We start from the raw sequence: 19384 nt of genomic DNA, 5'->3' as shown, positions 1-19384 counted from the left end.
AGAGGCATGACTGGAAGCTGGTACCATAGCTGGTCTTGGCAGGCCCTGCTGTGGCGGGGAGGGGTACCAGCCTCAGCACTCTGCGCCTCTTGGTTTGGTGGAGGCTGGTGGAGACAGATGTCTCCCCAGCTTACCCAGGCAAGGCCAAGGGCAGATAAGGAAGAAGCCCCTTAGGAAGATGTGTTAGAGTTCTTCAGAGGAATAACCAGTAGGAGATGGCTTATATATATATAAAACAGGATTTATCATGTTTTATATATGTTGCAAAGCTCATATCATGATTTATCATGAGAAATTGGCTCACAATTATGGAGTCAAGCAGGCAGGTTGGAGACCCACAGAGAACCAGTATTTCAATTTGAAGGCCATCAGGCAGGGTGAACTGACGTAGACAGGTGAGGTCTGAAGTCGTCTGATGGACAATTCTGTCTTACTCTGCAGAGAGTCAGTCTTCTATTCAGGCCTTCAACTGCTTCAGTGATGCTCACCCACATAAGGAGGGCAATCTGCTTTATTGATTAAAATGTTAATTTGGTCTAATGTTGAAGTCTACTGATGTACATGTTACTTTCATACAAAAATGCCCTTGCAGAAGTAGTATTTGATCACCCCATGGCCCAGTCAGGTTGACTTAAAATTATCCATCATCAGAGGCCCACAAGATCAGAGGAGCTGGTGAGGGTCAGAACCTTTTCTGGGGCCAAGAGGGCTCACATTTGTTTGATGAACAGTTACTGAGCATGAAGACAAGGCCCCTTGCCTCCAGAGGTTCACAATCACACACACACCTGAGTGAGTATGTCAGAGGAGCAAGACGGGGCATCTGTAGGGTGTTGGTGGGGGGGGCACCCAGGTGAAGCGATGGGTCCTGGGAGGGTGAGGAGAGGGGATCAGGAGAGCCCCTGGATAGAGGTTTTCCAGGAACCGCATTGCAAGGTCTCAGCTCTGGTTCATTTCCTTCCCCTAGGCCCACTTAAGACCAAAGCCCTGTGCAAATGTGGTGGGAGCACTCTGGGGACAAGGACATGGTCTTCCAAATCTATGGGAGACAGAAAAAACAGTTAAGGGGCAAGACTACAGCAGTTAGGGCTTCCCTGGTGGCTCAGTTGTAAAGAATCCACCTGCCAATGAAGGAGACACAGGAGACTCTGGTTCGATCCCTGGGTTGGGAAGATCGCCTGGAAGAGGAAATGGCAACCCACTTCAGCATTCTTCCTTGGAAAATGCCACAGACAGAGGAGCCTGGTGGGCTACAGACCATGGGGTCGCAAAGAGTCGGACACAACTGAGCACGCACGCACACAAGGGGCAAGACTACATTCCCTCGTCCCTGTCAGGGTGGCCTCCAGAGTCCCAGTCATTCCCCACGTACCAAGTGCCCAAGGCCCTCCTGAGGCCTGGAGTCCCTGCAGGGCCCCCCTAGGGCATGAGCCCCTGGCATCTCATGCTGGTGGGTAGAAGCATGAGTGGGCTATGGGCCTCACCTGGCAGAATAATTGACAGTGCGGGGAGACCCTGGCACCATCCCTCTGGGGGAAACGTGTCCTGGACGAGATGGTCCCACAGACTGCACATTTGCCCAGGACCAAAGCTTCTCCTTGACTGTTCCCTTCAAGTCAAGGTCAGTCTCACTGTTGGAGCGCCTCCTGTGTGTCAGGTGTCTACCAATAAGACAAGGGGGTCTTGCTGCTCCCACACGTGCCCTGGTCTGGGGTTTGGAGAAAGCCAGAAGGTGGTTCCAAAGTAAGGAATCACCTGTCGCAGCCTCGGAGGAGGCACAGGGATCCAGACAAACTTTGCAACAAGCTTTGTGCTACCCCGTGAAGAACACACTGGGTTTCAGCCAGCAGGTCTGTGAACCTTGATTCCAACCACCAAAGGCCAGAGATGGGGAAGTGTGGCAGAGCCACACAGGCCCGAGAAGGGATGTGATGTGGGGAGAATGCTATGAGGTGTTTGGTATCCTGCAGGAAGTGACACCTGCGGAAATCCCTGCAAGTATGAGCAGACCTAAGCAGAGCAGGACAGAAGAAGAGCCTGCAGCTGGTGGTGAGGATGCGAGAGGTCCAAGAAGACCTCTTTCTTGGCCTCAGGGGCAAGTCTTTGCGGTCTAGTACATTAAGAGTTGAGGGTGGGATTTCCCTGGTGGTCCAGTGGGTTAAGAATCCACCTGCAAAAGCAGGGGACGTGGGTTTAGTCTCTGGTCCAGGAAGATTCCACATACTGTGGGGCAACTTAGCCTGTGTGCCACAACTACTGAGGCTGTGTTCTAGAGCCCAAGAGTCACAACTACAGAGCCCACACATCTAGAGTCCGTGCTGTACAATGAGAAGCCACTGCAATAAGAAGGCCTCATTTGCTGCAACTAGAGAAAAACCCACGCAATGAAGGCCCAGCGCAATCAAAAATTTAAAAAAAAATTAAGAAGAGTTGAGGGCTTTAGAAGTCTCTCCCTGGGTATAATAAGGCCCTATAATCTGTGAGACTCAGGCTACACCCAGTGCAGGGGGACACACCTTGCCCTTAAAGAACACAGACAGGATGATAAGACAACCACATGCTGCTGCTACTGCTGCTAAGTCGCTTCAGTCGTGTCTGACTCTGTGCGACCCCATAGATGGCAGCCCACCAGTCTCCCCCGTCCCTGGGATTCTCCAGGCAAGAACACTGGAGTGGATTGCCATTTCCTCCTCCAATGCATGAAAATGAAAAGTGAAAGTGAAGTCGCTCCTCCATCCATGGGATTTTCCAGGCAAGAGTACTGGAGTGGGTCGCCACCCGTTTCCCTTGTTTCTTACAGAACCGGTCTAATTGTAGAACAGTATTATACTTAAGAGACCCTCCAACTGGCCACTGTTCGCCGTCCTCCAATGGATACTGAGGCCATGCAGTATCACATAGGAAGACCAGGTGTGTCTTCTTTAAGCCCTGGGGCTTAAATCTATCAAATCTATCCCAGTTTTTCAGGATACAGTTCAAAGGAGTGAGGCTGGAATTGTTAGCTCCCATCTTGTCCTGAAGGATCCAAAGTAGGTGATTGCAAAGTAGGTCCTGTGGGATTCTGAGGGAATTAGAGTCTGGGAGAGAGAGCTGCTGACAGCTTGTTGTCTCCTGGCTTTGGGGGCCTCCTGGGTTGGCCTCCATTATTCATTCAGTGGCACTGAATCCCCCTGAGGACAGGCAACCTCTCACTCATTCTTCTTTCAGCTCACCTGATCCCTCTGACCTGCCTGGCAGGGTAGGTCCCCCTTCCTGGCTTTACACTTGAGAAGGTAAATCCAGAACTTCAAAGTAGAAATTAGATCCCTTCAATTTCCCGTCTGCCTTTTGTCACCTTTTTCTCTGGGAATTTTGAAGAACCGTGAGAACTTACAGAAAGTTCAGGAGCAGACATGGACCGGTGACCTGAGTTCCAGGCAGATGCTGATGAAACAGGAAAGGAAAGGTATAATTCCTACATCAACTGTTAATTCAACAGATGTTTACCCCTCACTCACTCTGAGCCAGATGTGTTCCAGGGACCACCTGAGTCCTTGTGAGGTCTCAGGATGTTGGGTGAAGACAGATTACACTACAGGAAGGATGCTGGAAGTGGCAGACAGACCTAAGTTTTGAATCCTGGACAAGCCTTTCACCTCCGGGAGTATGTGGGTCTTCCGTGAGCCAGGCCAACGTTCCTGGCAGGGCTGAGGCCCGCTCCAGTTACGGAGGCAGTGCATGCAGAGTCTGACAGGCGGCATCAGAACTACCGTGAGAATCTTCTCCGTTATGTGTGGGACCTCTGATCCGCATCTGTACCCTGGACACGTGGCCTTTGAAATGTCCTGCACACAAGGCGCAGGAGAATAGTTGAGCAGGATAGCCAGGCCCCGCCTTGAAGGGGGCGTGGCTGACCGGGAGCGCGCTCCTGGGCTAGTCCCGCGAGACCTCACCCACCGGGCGCGGCGCACGTTGCCCAGGCGACGGCGCCTGGGTGCGCAGGCGCAGTGCAGGCGTGCCCCGCCCCCGCCGCCGCCGCCGCCGCACCTTCCCCTTTAAGCCCCAGCCGGTCGCGTCGCCGCTTCATGAATGGAGCCCACGTGACCAAACATCATGTGACGTCTGTGGAGCGGCGGCGGCGGTGGCTGTGGCGGCTGTGGCGGCGGCGAATCCCGAGCCCCGAGCCTGGTCCAGCCCGGCCTTCCCAACGCGCTCGGCGCGGCCCGCGCAGGCGGCGAGCCCCCACTCTGGTCCCGGAGTACTCGCTCGGCCAGCCCAGCGCGGCCTCGGAGTGCCCACCCCGCCCCGCCCCGGCCTCGGCCCGCCGGGCCCGCAGTGTGGTGGGTGAGTGCGGCGGCGGCCCGGCCAGGGCCGGACGGAGGGTGGCCGGGGATTCCAGGCCGGGGACGGGTGCTTGCGGGGCTGCGGCTCCTCCCGGCGGCGCGGGCCGGGTACTTAGGTCTTTGGGTCTGCCTGTGCCCTGCTGGCGGCCCGTGCCTCGATTTCCCCACCGGTCAGGAGCGGTTCCTGGCCTCTGAGCCGGGGGTAATGGGGTGGGCGCAGGGGCGCTCAGGGGCAGGGCGGGGCGTGTTCTGGGATGGCTAGGTAAAGCCGGGCGTCCTGGAGGGAGGGGCGGTCTGGGTGGCGGGAGGAAAGGGTGGGGTCGAGCAGGGCGCCCAGGGCTCCGCGGAAGAGCTCGGCGGCTCCGGCCTGAGCTGTTGATTCATCAGGTGTCTGTGTCAAGGCTTCCCTGGCGCGGGGTCTTTGGCAGGCTGGGGGCAGGAGGCGGCACGTGGGGGGCGGGATGGGAAGACCCTGCCCGCGCCGGCTTCGCTCCGTCACACGCGTGCCAGAGCCCAGAGGGAGACTTGCTGAGTCATCAGCATGAGGTCACTAGATGCTCGTCCTAATGCCTGGGGGGATTTGAGCTAGGGGCCTGAGAGGCCGGGAAACGAAGGGTGAGAGGGAAACCGTGGGAAGTTAGAAGGGGCCAGGCCCCAGGCTGGGGCGCCTGCTTGTTTGGGCTGATACGTGAGTTTACGATAGGAGGGTGAGGAGTAAACGGAGCAGTCACGGTGCAGGTTATCCCGGGGTAGAGGGTGAAGCCCCTGGTGTGTCCATCCCCTCCCAGGCAGGCTTTTCTCAGGCTGCTGGTCCCTGACCCGCCTCTGGGACAGTTCCCCAAACTGGGAAATAGTTCTGAGAAGAGGGGAGGAGCTTAGGGGGGGCCGTCCCAGCGGGCTGGGAAGTAGGCTTTCCCTGTGGCTGGTGTGGTTGGCCAGGCCCAGCTGTCTCAGGTGGGAAGACATGAGGCAGTGGGAGAAGGAGGGGTGCCTGTACTTGAGTCCTCGGTGACAGTGGACAGTTCAGGGGGCAAGTCGGTGCAGCTCTACCAGGAAATTGGCAAAGGAGAGGAAGCATAAGGACTTAGACTTCAGGGGAGTGAGGTGTCTGGTGACCAGGCTTTGGCTTTCTTCACAGCCTGGCCTTGGGGTCTGAGTGGTGGTAACTTTGAGGGTGGACTGGTGTGATGGCAGGAGTTGACGCATCCTGGTCACCCCAGAGTGGTTCCACTTGAGGTTGGGGCTCAGTACTGTGCAGGTTAGCAAAGAACGTGGCCCTTCTGGGTGTCAGGCCAGTGGTAGGGACTCCTGGGGAGTGACAGCCTGAGGGTGGTGTGGCCTGAACTACTTTTCCTGGGTTTATGAGTGGTTCCTGGTCTAAAGGGTTAGGGGAGCTCTCCGTCTAGACCAGAGCTGACTACTCTTGCCCAGGGGTTCATGGCTAGCCAAGGCTGACCTTGTGGTTTGTCCTCCTTCCTCTCCAGCCCTGGACTTATAGATGCCAGGTGTTTTAACACTTAAGCTGATCTTTTGACTGGAATTCTATGCTCCAGGAACATGTAGATTCTTCTCAGCTACTTATGCTCTGGTGGAAATTGTTTTAGACATTTTACAAAGGGCTTCTGGAGAAGGTTGTTCTAAAGGTCAGGGTGGGAGTGCAGTGGTCTTAGGTGAGGGTGCCAGAGTGACCAAGGCCACACCTGCCAGGGCAGTTTGGCCACTGGTGTTTGCGATCAGGAGAAGGAGCTGGGGTGGACTGGCCTCCTGTCTGTTGTCCACACCCGGGAAAGAGGATGGAGCTCGCTCCCCTTTCTGGCTGGCTCTCAGCTTGAATGAGTGGCCCTGGGTACCTTGGTGGATTCCTGCCCTTGGGACCACCCATGCCTTCTCCACAAGGTGTGCTCAGCCTTAGTGGCAGCAGAGACAAAAAACAGGGTAAAGGTTCTCCTTGATCCGGCCTCTGAAATCCCCTCCCTCTGGTTTCTTGTGGAGCCCTGAGCCATCAGTCCAAGCCCATGCCCAAAAGTTGTCTCCCTCCCAGCAGTGTGAGTCCGAAGGTAGTGGAGACCAGGCCAGGAGGTCGGGAGTCCCCGCTTTGCTGAGACCCGCCCCTCCCCTTCACGAGCAGTGCACAGGCACACCTTTGATTAGGAGGCGATTGGCTACACTTGTGCTGAGTTCAGGGCTTCTGTGGAGGGTGAAATCTGCCGAGGAGGCACTTTTCAGCTCCCAGCCGCCACGCTCGGCACTTTTCTGTGTGATCTCTTCAGGAAGTCACCGTGTGCTCAGCATTTGGGGGTGGGGGGTGGGGGGAGGATGGCGTGTGGGAAAAGCTGGTGCCGGGGCTTTTCCTTCGTGCTGACAGTGGAGGACCAATGCAGTGACCCTTGACCTGGACTCAGGGCTCGGGGAGCCCTTCTGGCTCCCCCTGGAGGACCTGGCTCCTGCAGTAGGCATGGGGCCCTGAAGACCTTGTGACCTCCAGCTCCTCTGCCCCACCCTCTACTCTGGAAGAGCGGTGGTGCCATAGCCTCTCCAGGAGGGCACCACAATCCTGGTTAGGCCTCCATTTACCTCCCTGCCTCTAACCTGGAAGATCACAGAGGGAGCAAGGGGACAGAGGTGGTCCAGCTGAGCCAGGAATCCAGGACTCAGTGAGGAGCAGTGTCCTTGGCAGGGCTGCAAAAAGTGAGGGCAGGATGCAGAAAAGATGACCAAGTGGGTGGGTGAGGGGGCCCTCTGGGTTTTATTCCCTGCCCTGTGGGTGGGGACCCCAACCAGGGAGCCAGAGAACAGTCACTGGCCAGAAAGGACTGAGCAGGCCCCTGGGGGGTCAGTTGTGGGCACTCTTGTGAAATACCCTGGATGGGGTGGGGCAGGGGCACAAAAAGCTGCAACCAAAGCCACAGGATGGTTACTCCATCGGCAGCAGAGGTGGACAAAGAGGGCACGGGGCTGGGCTCCCCTGGCAGGAGTGTCTGCCACCAGGAGGGTGGGGAGCTCCCACCCATCCTAAAGACAAAATCAGAGCGGCTTGGACAACTCCGCTTGCTACTCTTCAAACTGAGCAGTCTAGGAGAATTGGCAGTCTCCTGCATCCTCCCCTCTGCTCCAGTCCCCAGTGGGGACAGCCCACTGAGCTTTGTCCCAGGCGGCTTAGGGGAGGTAGAACCCTGGCCCCGACCCTCACCTGCTGTTGGCCAGGCTGGCCTTCGCCGCCCCAGCAGCTTGCTGCTGCCAGTCCCTTGGGGCTGTGTTGGCTGGCGGCCTCGGGGAGTGCCAGGCCGGTGAGAGAGCAGAGAGCGGGAGCGATGTGCTGAGTCAGCATGACTCGCCAGGAACAGCCGTGCTCTGGGGCGCACTGGGGTTATTTTTAAAGCTCCCGGCTTCCTTCTAGGCTGGCCCCTCCCGCATCCTTCTAATCTCTACCCACCGCTCCCGGCCCCTTTTCTTGCCTCTGCCTCCCTAATAGCCCTTCAGTTCCCCTTCCCCCATCTGACCCTCCTAGCCTCCCACCTAGTTCCCTAGGGGCAGGGTGGACAGGGAGCAACCCAACTCAGAGGCCAGGTATCAAAGGGAAGGGGCAGGCAAGGGGTGAGGCTGGGGTGGGGGGTGGATGGGTGTCTTCCCCTGGGTAGACAGAGGGTGTCAGAGGGGCTCAAGTGTCTTTGTGGATTGGGGAGGGAAAGGGAGTGGTCTCCAAGGTCCTGACCTTCGCTCCCTGTCTCGCAGAGTGCCTGCTTGCTGTGCCCTCCGGGTTATGACGACCCCCAATAAAGGAAACAAGGCCTTGAAGGTGAGCAGATAGGGTGGGAAGCGTCTCAGGGCTGGGGTGGCACAGGGGCGATGGCCCCCACTTGGCCCATGACCTCGTGTGCTGTGCCCTCCCCAGGTGAAGCGGGAGCCGGGAGAGAATGGCACCAGCCTGACGGACGAGGAGCTGGTGACCATGTCGGTGCGGGAGCTGAACCAGCACCTGCGGGGCCTGTCGAAGGAGGAGATCATCCAGCTGAAGCAGCGCCGGCGCACGCTCAAGAACCGCGGCTATGCCGCCAGCTGCCGTGTGAAGCGGGTGACCCAGAAGGAGGAGCTGGAAAAGCAGAAGGCGGAGCTGCAGCAGGAGGTGGAGAAGCTGGCCTCTGAGAACGCCAGCATGAAGCTGGAGCTTGATGCCCTGCGCTCCAAGTACGAGGCCCTGCAGAACTTCGCCAGGACCGTGGCCCGAAGCCCTGTGGCGCCAGCTCGGGGTCCCCTTGCTGCTGGCTTGGGGCCCCTCGTCCCTGGCAAGGTGGCTGCCACCAGCGTCATCACAATAGTAAAGTCCAAGACGGACGCCCGGTCGTAGGGACACACTTGGCCAGGCGGGTCTGCAAGGGGCCAGTAGGCGCATGGCAAATTCGGCAGCCCTGTCCCCTTCTTCCTCCCTCGTCTTCCTCTTCTCTCCTTTTCCTCCTCTCCTACCTCCTCCCTTCCCTGCAAAGCACAACCTGCACCCCAGGGGCGCTGGGCTGAGCCCCTTCGATCTCGTCTTTGTCATCGTGTGTTTTGTACGTTGGGATTGGTCAGTTTGGCGGTGACGTGGGGTCGCCCCCACCCCCTGTGTACCATGGGCAGATGGGCTTGGAGTCCAGTCAGCCTGTGGGAGTGGACAGAGGAAGATCAAGCGGGTTCTCTGGGGCATGGGTGTCCCCGAGCACGGAGGGCTGCAGGGCAAGAGAGGCTGTTCTCACTATGGAGTGGCCCACAGGCTCTGACGGCCACCAGGTTAGCAGGAGGCCAGGAGGTTCATTCTCAGCCCAGCCCACAGGCCTAGACGGAATTGGCTGTTCCCGAGAGCCCTGGATGGGCGGGCCACCAGTCTGGCGCTAGGGGGATGGGGCGTCGTGTGGCTGTGGGCCAGGGGCCTTGGCACTCACGCCTGACGTGTTGCACTGAACAAGACCAAATCACTGGTTGTGAGCGTGAAGGGTGTGTCCAGTGTCCTTCGATGGGTCCCGTGTCACTGTTTACATGACCTGTTTGTGTGGTTACATAGCCCTTTATTTAAAAGAGAGAAGTTCCTTTTACGAAGTTATTAAATTATATGTTTAAAAGCTAGAGAAAAAAAAAAGCTGCAGAGTATTTATAAAACTGTCTTTTTAAAAAAAAAAAAAAGCAAGAACATTTGACCATATACATGGAAAAGGGAAGAAAGTATAATAGAAACTTTGCTAGTTTAAAAAAAAGAAAAAAACAAAAAAATCATTTCTTGTAAACTTACAGACAAGTCTTTGTGGCTGTTGGAGTTTAGTTTTTATATACACAGAGTTATCAGACGTTATTTATAAAACTTAGTTTAAAAAAAAAAGACAAAAAAAAAAGCCAAGCCGCGAGCGACCGGAAGGCGCGTCCTGACGTCCTCCCTGCTATCTCTTTTGCAATTGTACCGAAAGTGACTTACTCCCTTGCCCCTTCCTGCTTCCGTCTCTTGCCGGTGCCGTGGTGTCGTCCGTGCCTGGTGAGGTCTTGTGCAGCGTCACGTGCTGGTGCTTCTGGTGACCTTTGACCTGTGGGTGTCACTTCTTGTGTCTGTTCTCCCGTGTTTGTTTTTTTGGATTTGGTTGTGGTTTTGCTTCTGCTGACTTGTCAGGCCCAGGCTTTTGTGCCGGGCTGCGCCTGCTCCAGTGGAGCTTGGGGGTCTGCGCCGCCAGCCCTGCCTCTTCTGCTTTGGCACTCACCTTGAGCCCCAGGGCCGGGGTGGGGGGGTCAGTTGCAGGGTTCTGCCATACCCCTGTCTGACCCTTGGCTTCGCATGTGTGTCTCAGGCTTGGGCTGATCCAGCGGCAGTGTAGGTGAAACTGGGGGCCATCCTGGGCGCCCCCCCTTGGCCCCCCGCACTACTTCCTTATCCTCGGCCTCTGGCCCTGGGTGGGGGCTCGCAGGGATCAAGGAGTCACTGTGGGTGCCCACCAGGCCAGGGCCAAGCTGCCCCTGGCTGTCTTCCTTCTGGCCTCCAGTCACCGTGTTTGGGCTCCAGCCACCAATCTGAGATTTGTTTTTGTGGGTTTCAGGTGGGCCTCAGCAGGAGAAGCCCAGGGACCCACTGCCCACTCATCCCAGAGCTGTTTCCATGCTGCGGGACGGTGCTTCCCAGGCAGAGCCAGGTGGTTTCGGGGCCCACCTGGAGCAGCCCCTTCTCCTTGCCTGAAGGCCTGGGGGTCCCCACCAGTGCCAGACAAGGGCTACGGTCTCCGGGGCTAGGTCCTGTCCCTCCTCTCCCCCCGAACATGCTGGCAGCTCTTGGCTTTGGGCCTTCTTTCACCACCCTTTGGGGTCTGTGTCTTCCAGGGATCCGCTGCTCGGCTTGTGGAGGTGCTTCCCCAGGGCTGAGCCCACCTTCCCATCATGGCCACTCAGTGAGGCAGCCAGTCTCAGACTTGGCTTGGGCAGCTGCTTGTAGGCATGTGATGGGGGCTGCCTGTGGTGCCTGCCCCTCCCACCCCCCAAGAGGCTACTCCCCTGGCTCTGGCCATGTGGGGCTTGGCTACTACTTGGGGTCGCTGGTTGGCTTCTCTGGGGGCCTGAACCCCTCGAAAAAGCACAGAAGTGGGCTAGTGAAAAGAAAAACAGTGTGGCCTGGCAGGGTTAACCTTGTGGACAGTAGGATCTTCATCCCCGAGTTTGACGCAGCATGCCCAAACTCTGGGGAATTTGGGCTGTCAACTGTTGTCTTGATGGGCTTGATCTTGACCCTAGACACTCAGAGACATTCCTGGCTATACCCAGGTTGGCCTGCAATGGAGATTTTGACCATTGACTCTGAATCACTTAGTGGCTTCCTTTGGCTCCCTGCAGTCTGGCTTTGTCTACCTAAGGTCCAGAAGAGAGTGGTTGATGTTGCTTGTTGCAGCAAGTTGTAATCACATCATAAGAATCCCTAAAGAGAGATCATGCCCTGTCCTGGACAAGGGGAGGGACAGGCTCTCCATGTCCAAGTACAGTCCCCACTTTTGTTCAGAGGTGGGGCCTCCATCTCTGTGCACTCCTGTCATGCTGTAGACCTGGAGAGAGGAGGTTTGAGGGTGGGCATGTGTTGAACAGAATTACAGGTCCTTGGTTTGGTTTATAGATGCGTCTGGAGTTAGTGAGGCTATGCTTCCTTTTGAGGTTTTTGGATTTGGAGCGACTCTTCCTTGGATCTGGGGAGCATCCTGCTCCCCTTAAGCCAGCCTCTTGGGGCTGCTCTGCCCCTCCCCCACTTCACTTTGGTTCTTGACAGTAGATTGTCCACATGTGGCTGTTTGGTGTCTTTTTGATTCTTGTTAATTCATTTTTCCTACTGTGAGTGTGTCATGTTCTCTTTCTCCTCAACTTTTTGACACAGCGAATTGAGGACTTTGGCCCAGGCCAGGTCTCCCAAACTTGTCCGCTAAGTAAACCATAATGTGCACCTTCCTTTACACTTTGCCCTCACCCAGTCTTCCCTTATCCCAACATGGACACTCAGATTTCAGAGGCGAACCCTTTGGGAACAGGTCAGCTCCTGCCCAAAGTTATGGCTCCAGGGAGCCCTCCCTGTGGCTCTTGGCCACTGCTCCAGGTAGCACTCACTGCATTGGAGAAGCTGTGGCTGCTGGGTGGTGTGCTGGTTTCTGCCAGGTGCCAGGTCTCCCTGGAGGCTTTTCTACTCTTGGTCCAGGCCTCCAGGTCTGGGCACAACCCTGACCATCAGCAGCAGCCTCAGTGGTCGGTGCCTGGGCCTGCAGCTCTGATCTGCTGCAGCCTGCTTTGGGACAGATGGTCAAGCCCCATCGTGTCACTGCTGCTTCCTTCTCTGGAGTGGCTGGTTGGCTGAAGCTTCCGTCCACAGCTGGGAAGCCACAGCCTGCAGCACTGTTTCCGCTCTAGGATCTTGTAAGTTACTTTTTTAGGCTGTGGTTTGGTGAAAGGAACCAACACATTAACGATTTTTCTCCCCCAGAAGCCACCGAATAATTCTTTCTGGCAGGTTTTTGCCTTCCAGTTAGCTGTCTGGTTTTGAAGCGGATGGGAAGAGGCAAGGGTGTGCCCTGGAGACTGGTAACTTGTCTTGCTCTGGTCTGTGTCCTGAGCATGTGGTATACTTGTTGGACCAGTCGCACACATTTCCACCCCACCCTGGAGCAGCAGTCTTGGTACGTGGGTGTCCCTCCAGTTTGAGCTGGAGTGTTAGGAGAGCCGTCCCTAGTGACCTGTGAAGGGGGACCCCTCTAACGACCTTGTGTCCCAGCCCCACCCTCTCCACATCCCCTCAAACTGCTAGTCCCTGAAGCCTTTAACCAAACGGGAGTGGGTACAGAAAACCTTCTCCTGGCATCTTACGGCAGCAGGATAAGGGCTGTCCAGTGTGTCCAGCTCTGCTGCTCTCCTGGCGCTGAGAAGGTGGGCCGAGCAGAGTTGATCAGATCCTACCTGCCCCGCCTAAGGCTAAAGACAGGAAGTGGGGGGCGGGGGTACGCTGGGATCTGCCGGGGCGGGCGGGGGTTGTTGAAGATCCAGGTGGGGAAGGGCCTCACTGGGGCACCCTGGCTGACCTGGGCGGCCGCGGCCTCGTGCCCTCCCTGCCCTGTGCAGTATTTATTGCTAAATTATTGTCCAGGAGGGGCGGCACTGGGCCAGGCCCCGGGTATTTATTGCTGTACATAGTGTATGTTTGTGATATATAAGGTTTTCTTTATTTTGTATATGATCAATAAACACCTTTTAAAGAGACTGGCAGGTGTTTCCTTGGGGCAACGCGCGGGCGGGGCGGAAGGGCGGGGCGGGTCTTGCGCGCATGCGCTGGTGCGTGGCCTGCCGGGAGGCGGAAGCGGAAGCGCGAGTCTCCTCAGGAGCGATGGCTGCCGGGGGTCTGAGCCGGTCCGAGCGCAAGGCAGCGGAGCGGGTCCGGAGGTTGCGAGAGGAGCAACAGAGAGAGCGCCTCCGCCAGGTACGCCGCCGCCCGCCCCGCGCCGCGTCCCCAGCCCGCGCCGCCCTCACCGCCCGCCCCGCGCCTGCAGGTGTCGCGCATCCTGAGGAAGGAGGCGACCGAGCGCAGCGCCGAGGAGGGCAGGCTCCTGGCCGAGAGCGAGGACCTGGTGACCGAGCTGCAGGGCCGGAGCAGGCGGCGCGAGGGTCTGAAGCGGCGGCAGGAGGAGGCAAGTCTCGGGCGCGGGCGGGCTGGGCGGGCGCGCGGGCGGGCGGGCCGGGGCCGGCTCACGACCGGCCTCGGTGTCTTGGCAGGTGTGCGACGACCCGGAGGAGCTGCAGAGGAAAGTCCGGGAGCTGGCCAGCGCCGTCCGCAATGCCAAATATCTGGTCGTCTACACGGGCGCGGGGATCAGCACGGTAGGGACCCGAGGCGGGGACGACTGCGCCCTGGATCGGCTCCCAGGTCCTGGGAAACACGGACTGCTGGAGCTTGGGCAGGCGGGGGGCGCCCCCTTCTGGGTGTCTGACTCCGGCACTGAGCACAGTATTCTGTTAAGCAATGGTACCGATTTGCAAAAGCCTATTATAAAAGCACCTCCTGAGCGTCTTTACTTTTTTAGAGAAACTCGAAATGACTCCATTTGGAACTTCGTTAAGTAGATAGACGTTTTTAAATATTTGGAGTTTACATTATACCCAGTTAGAGACAGGGAAGAAAGAGTGGTAAAAGCAGGACTTGATAGTTATGTGGGCAGAGCTAAGCCCCGAACTACCTTCTCGTTCCCCATTCATTCTGAAGGTTGAAGTAAGGTAAGTAGAACACAAGGCAGCACGCAGTAGAGTGCACTAGATAAGGAAGGGAAATGCTATGGCTTTTGGGAAGTTTTATAGAGAAGCTACCTGGGCAGCCGAATGTGACTAGCTTGGATAGTGTGGATAGCACGTGCTTTAATTGCTGGGTGCAAGTTGAGTGTGACCTGCATGTAGGCCCAGCAGAGGTGAATAAGCAAGGATTTCCATCAAGAATCCATAGGTGATGATAGTAAGCCGTATAAGCAAATGACTAATGTGAAGCTGGCTGTGCTAGGCCCCTAGAATGGAAATCCAAATATACCCTCTGTTTTCATCTGGGAAACCCATCTGATTGTTTTTCCGTGAGAGGTGGCATGGCATTGAGTCTGGGCCCTGAAGGGTGGATAAGATTTTACAGGCACTTGTGAAGTAAGACACTCCATGCAGGGATGACTGAAGAGGCCCAGTAGTGAGAATGTGTAAGGTATGTTAACTGCTTTAACTTACCAACACCTGGAACCCTGGCACATGTGAACTATCACGTGATTATGTGAAAGCAGTGACATCACTTTTTAAAGAATTGTAAGCAGCTACTAAAACCATATGCTGTTCATTAATTTGCTCTGAGTGTTACTGTTTGAGGGTCCCATTTTCCATGTGCATAAGAATTACTGGTCAGGGTGGGCATTTTTCTGAGCTTAAGCACCCGAGAGGGTGCTCCCCACAAGGGAGGTCACTCACAGCCTGGGGAAGCACAGGATACCTTGATCCTGGCACACTCTGTTTTCTTCTCTCGGGGTAGGTCTGTTTCAGTGCATTGGGAGCTTGGGAAATTCAGTGATGTTTATCTTGTCTGAAGAGATTGGCCTTTGTAAAGGTAGGCCAAGAACCATTTATAGCATCAGGATGTGAGAACTTGGAGGGTGGAGTGTTCCACTTACGGGTTCACTGTTTGCTAAACCTTGAGTACTGGCTAGACCCTGGGGACACATTGATGAGTCTGATCAGTCTTTCCCCTCAGTATGAGGACAGACCTGTCCACAAGCCCAGGCTGGACTACATGGTAAAGAGGCTCCCAGCATGGACAAGGCTCTTTGGAGCTTAGAAGGATGAGCTGGAACAGGTTGGGGCAGGGGTCCTAGCAGAGCGGAGAAGCCACTAGGGGTGCACTCCGTCTGGGTGGATGTTAGACTAGGAAATGCTCAGGCTATGGAACAAATCGACCAGTTTGTGAGCCAGCCTGGGAAGTACTGAGAGAAATCCTTGGGAATTCTATCAGTGCCTCCAGTGATCTTTTCACTGGGCTTATCTCCTTTCTGAACCTTCAGGCAGCCTCTATCCCAGATTACCGGGGCCCTAATGGAGTGTGGACGCTGCTTCAGAAAGGAAGAAGTGTTAGGTAAGTAACCTAGCACAGCTTTCCTACCTGGTTGAACAGGGGCACATGTACCTGTCCTTGCAGCTCCACTCACCTTTGCTTCCCTTCCACCTGGCAGTGCTGCTGACCTGAGTGAGGCTGAGCCAACCCTCACCCACATGAGCATCACCCGCTTACATGAGCAGAAGCTGGTAAGAGCCCAGGGTGGCTAGTGTTCAGCCATCCTTCAGTAACCCCCTTAGAAAACAAAGGCTGCAGATGCTCAAGTCCCTTGTATAAAAAAGACGTAGTGTTTGTGTGTAATTTGCACATCCTCCCCTGTACTGTAAATCATCTATGAGTTACTTATAAAACCTAATATAATATCAGTGCTATTTAAACATGTAAATGCTGTGCAGATTCTTGCCAGTATGTGGCCAATTCAAGTTTTGCTTTTTGGAACTTTATAGATATCTTTCTTTCGAATATTCCTGCCGCACCCCCCCCCCACCCCCCCCTCCCCAGATATTTTTGATCTTTGGTTGGTTGAATCTGCGGATGTAGAACCCTCAGATATAGAGGGCTGATTGTACTCACTGGGTCCATGACTAGGACCCGGAGGGCCACCTTGGTGCCCAGATGACAGTTGCATACTACCTCTGTCAGCCAGTGGTACCCCTGATGAGCACCCACCAAACAGTTTAGATTCTGGTTTGAGCTGCCATCTATTCCTCCTGTGTTTCCACTCCAAGAGCAGAGGGCAGCCTGTTTGCTGAATCATCACACAGAGAGTCCACCTAGGCCCAGAGCTGTCAAGGGTAGCCCCTTCCCCTCGTGTTTCTCTTGCATTTTTCCACAGACCTCAGGAACCACCTAGATAACAGGGCAAACTAGTAAGAAGTCTCTGGAGATCCTCTGCTAAGCACCTGTTGCCAAGTGGGAGAGGGGTCAAACTTCTAGGGCTTCAAGGACCTAAAGCCTCAGTCTGGGTCCCGAGCCCCTTTTCAGCCAAGAGGAGGTGGTGCAAACATTTGCCCTCCTTGGGGCTCCTAGTGCTTCTGATTTGTTGGGGGTGGGCCTGGTGCCCTCCTTATCAGAGCCTCCTGGGTCCTGCTGGGACCAGCCTGCTGCTCTGGGTTTGCCTTCGGTGCTTTGTGCAAGGTCGTAGTTTCTGCTGGGCTGTGGGCTCTGGGACTGGCAGGGTTTGGTATGCTTTCACACCTGAGTGCTGCCCCCCACTTCCTTCTGCTGACCGCTGCTGTTGCCCCTCCAGGTGCAGCATGTGGTGTCTCAGAACTGCGACGGGCTCCACCTGCGAAGCGGGCTGCCTCGCTCAGCCATGTCTGAGCTCCACGGGAACATGTACATTGAAGTGAGCGATCCCTCGGGGACTCGGGCCTGGGCAGGCCAGCGGCTCCCACTCACGGACCCTACTTTCCTCAGGTCTGCACGGCCTGCACTCCCAATAGGGAATATGTGCGGGTGTTTGATGTGACGGAGCGCACTGCCCTGCACCGGCATCAGACCGGCCGCACCTGCCACAAGTGTGGAGGCCAACTCAGGGACACCATCGTGCACTTTGGGGAGAGGGGGACGCTGGGGCAGCCTCTGAATTGGGAGGCAGCCACCCAGGCTGCTAGCAAAGCAGACACCATCCTGTGTTTAGGCTCCAGCTTAAAGGTATGCAAATAGCACTGTGGATGTGAACAGAGGTGAACCTGCCTGCATCTGGTCAGCTCAACCTTAGACCCCATCTTCCTGTAGCCTCCTTATCTGGGGTGTGTCTCGTCTGTCCATCTGTCCATTCCTGCAGGTTCTAAAGAAGTATCCACACCTCTGGTGTATGACCAAGCCCCCCAGCCGGCGGCCCAAGCTCTACATTGTGAACTTGCAGGTAACTCAGGTGCTCAGAGCCGCCTCCTCAGACCTGGGCCTTAGAACAGGAGAGCCAGCCATCCCTGGGACATCTGTGTCCCACAGTCATGCACCGTGGAGGTCTGGCTGAGCAGGGCCCAAGGCCAGCAGGCTGTTGGGAAGGAGTGAGGTGCTGTCCTCACTCACCTTCTCCTGTCCCCAGTGGACCCCAAAGGATGACTGGGCTGCCCTGAAGCTGCACGGCAAGTGTGATGACGTCATGCAGCTCCTCATGGATGAACTGGGCCTGGAGATCCCCCGCTACAGCAGGTGAGGGGTACAGGCGTGTCCCCCACTTCCCTGCCCCTGTGTGGATGGGCTGTGTCTGTCGTCCTCTGTGAGCTGAGTGTAGAGAAAGCTCTGAGGTGTGGCAGCTGGCATCTGAGGCGTGACTGTGGCGTGGTGGCCTCTGCAGGGCCCAGCCCCAGCATTGGCTGAGATGTCCTGGCTGGTGTGATTCCTGCAGGGAGAGGGAATCTGCCAGGGTATGCCTGGATGTCCCCCCTTCCCCTCAGGCAGCCTGGACGGGAAGGTGCCTTGAAGGGATGTGCTCTCAGCAACTCTGCTCTTCAGGATCTGGGTGCACTTGGCTTGGGGAACTGGAATACTTTGGGGAAGCTTAAACAAATTGTGCCTTGATACAGAATTTGTGATAATTTAGACGTGGTGTGTGTATTGAGTAAAAAGTTTACACTTTCTTTCTCTGTGAATTTCCAGGGTCTTATAGGGGAAATCAATAACTTCTTTTAATCAAAGGGTTCAAGAATTAAGGATCCCTTCACCTTCTGGGCCTGGCAATTCTTGTATGTTATGTTTGTGGTGTTCTGTAATGTGGGCCTATTGTGTACTGTACTTTTTTTTTTTTCACATTAACTTAGCTCATTTTCTTTATCAGTGCTTATCTGTATCTTAAGTTTATAATATGTGGTTCTACATCTCAGACACATGATCTCGTCACGGTGTAGTGTTTAGGCCGCGCCTCCCTAGTCAGCTTTCCTCCTGTCAAGTCCTGCCGTCTGGGAAGGGGAAGAGGGTCTGATCTGCCTGTCCCTGGCCTTATGAATGAAAGGTGGGGCCCAGGGTTGGCTAGTGACTCATCCTTCCTGGGGCTAGTGCCTCCCCAACCCCTGTGAGCACAGCGAGGAGTGAGTTCTGCAGAGGCCAGGCTAGTTGGGGTCCTGGCCTTTGAGTTATTCAGGGAACTTACCCTTCTCACAGATGTTCTGGAGCCACCACTGAGCACAGCCCAGCCATAGTTAAGACACGGGAGGGACACAGGGTGACCTCAGTCAGCTTTCCCGTCCTGGGGCGGGTTGTGATTGCCAGGGGCTCCCTGGCACACCTGACCCAGCTTTCCCTTTCTGTAGGTGGCAGGACCCCATCTTCTCCCTGGCGACTCCCCTGCGTGCTGGTGAAGAAGGCAGCCACAGTCGCAAGTCACTATGCAGAAGCCGAGAGGAACCTGGGCCTGGGGACCGGGGTGCACCACTTAGCTCATCCCCCATCCTGGGTGGCTGGTTTGGCAGGGGCTGCACCAAACGCACAAAAAGGAAGAAAGTAACGTAACCTGGTGCTTGACCAAGGACAATGATGGCACTTTGAAAATGGCCGGGACTCTTGTTCAGGGGCAGGTGGCACCATTAATGCCAGGACTGTCCCCTGAGAATTGTCTGGGGGTGACATTTTCACCCTGACATGTTTAGCCATTTGTCCTCATGGGAAGCCCCCTTGCACTGCTGTGGTTGCCCCCTGCATGGGCCTAATGATGGAAGAGGCTTTGCTCAAGCGGCCTCTTCCCAAAGAGGTGGCAGTCACACCCTCTGTGAGAACAGAACTCCGGTTATTTCACACCTGGCCAGCTAAGAGGAAGCACAAAGCTGCCTTACCTCATTCACCAGGCCAGTCTCAGGGGCATCAACCCAATTTCTACTACTTCTTACTGAAAACGTTAAGTTTATAGAAGCCTTTTTCTGTGTTGAGTATGCTGCAAAGGGGTGATTTTTGAGCCTTGGCTCAGCAGGCCTTTTTATTGTTATTAAACGTCTCTGCACTGTCTTCCCGTGTCAGCGAC

At 55.8% G+C, this 19384-nt stretch overlaps 2 protein-coding genes and 1 long non-coding RNA gene across 7 annotated transcripts; 2 read left to right on the top strand and 1 right to left on the bottom strand.

Annotated features, from left to right (window-relative positions):
• Positions 1-225: 225 nt before the first annotated feature.
• On the bottom strand, positions 226-7597 carry LOC123332543. Its single transcript, XR_006549349.1, has 3 exons — positions 7513-7597; positions 3213-3824; positions 226-506 (listed from the first exon to the last, which is right to left on the bottom strand). It is a non-coding gene; the product is annotated as an uncharacterized LOC123332543 (long non-coding RNA).
• On the top strand, positions 4016-13052 carry MAFG (MAF bZIP transcription factor G). 3 transcript variants are annotated; one of them, XM_025279719.2, is made up of 3 exons: positions 4016-4319; positions 8055-8118; positions 8215-13052. In XM_025279719.2, the coding sequence occupies exons 2-3, from the start codon at positions 8083-8085 to the stop codon at positions 8665-8667; spliced, it is 489 nt and encodes a 162-aa protein (XP_025135504.1). In that variant the 5' UTR covers positions 4016-4319; positions 8055-8082; the 3' UTR covers positions 8668-13052. The 3 variants fall into 3 exon arrangements, with proteins under 3 accessions (XP_025135504.1, XP_006064297.1, XP_006064298.1); XM_006064235.3 differs by having other exon boundaries at positions 4018-4323; XM_006064236.3 differs by lacking the exon at positions 4016-4319 and adding an exon at positions 7734-7889.
• A 55-nt stretch (positions 13053-13107) lies between these two features.
• SIRT7 (sirtuin 7) lies at positions 13108-19368 on the top strand. Of its 3 annotated transcripts, XR_328051.3 has the most exons (11): positions 13108-13269; positions 13340-13477; positions 13563-13667; positions 15371-15441; positions 15539-15611; positions 16673-16771; positions 16843-17079; positions 17213-17293; positions 17477-17583; positions 18031-18116; positions 18681-18857. XR_328051.3 is itself a non-coding variant. In XM_006064233.3 (10 exons), exons 1-10 carry the CDS (start codon positions 13117-13119, stop codon positions 18877-18879), a joined length of 1263 nt encoding a protein of 420 aa, XP_006064295.1. In that variant the 5' UTR covers positions 13108-13116; the 3' UTR covers positions 18880-19368. The 3 variants fall into 3 exon arrangements, 2 of the variants coding, with proteins under 2 accessions (XP_006064295.1, XP_044794631.1); XM_006064233.3 differs by lacking the exon at positions 18031-18116 and having other exon boundaries at positions 18681-19368; XM_044938696.1 differs by lacking the exons at positions 16843-17079; positions 18031-18116 and having other exon boundaries at positions 18681-19368.
• Positions 19369-19384: the final 16 nt, after the last annotated feature.

The sequence above is a fragment of the Bubalus bubalis genome, chromosome 3 (assembly GCF_019923935.1).
Source record: "Bubalus bubalis isolate 160015118507 breed Murrah chromosome 3, NDDB_SH_1, whole genome shotgun sequence".
In the NCBI taxonomy this organism is placed as follows: domain Eukaryota; kingdom Metazoa; phylum Chordata; class Mammalia; order Artiodactyla; family Bovidae; genus Bubalus; species Bubalus bubalis.
Note: the sequence above shows the minus strand (reverse complement) of the source record. Positions and strands in the feature narration are given on the sequence as shown.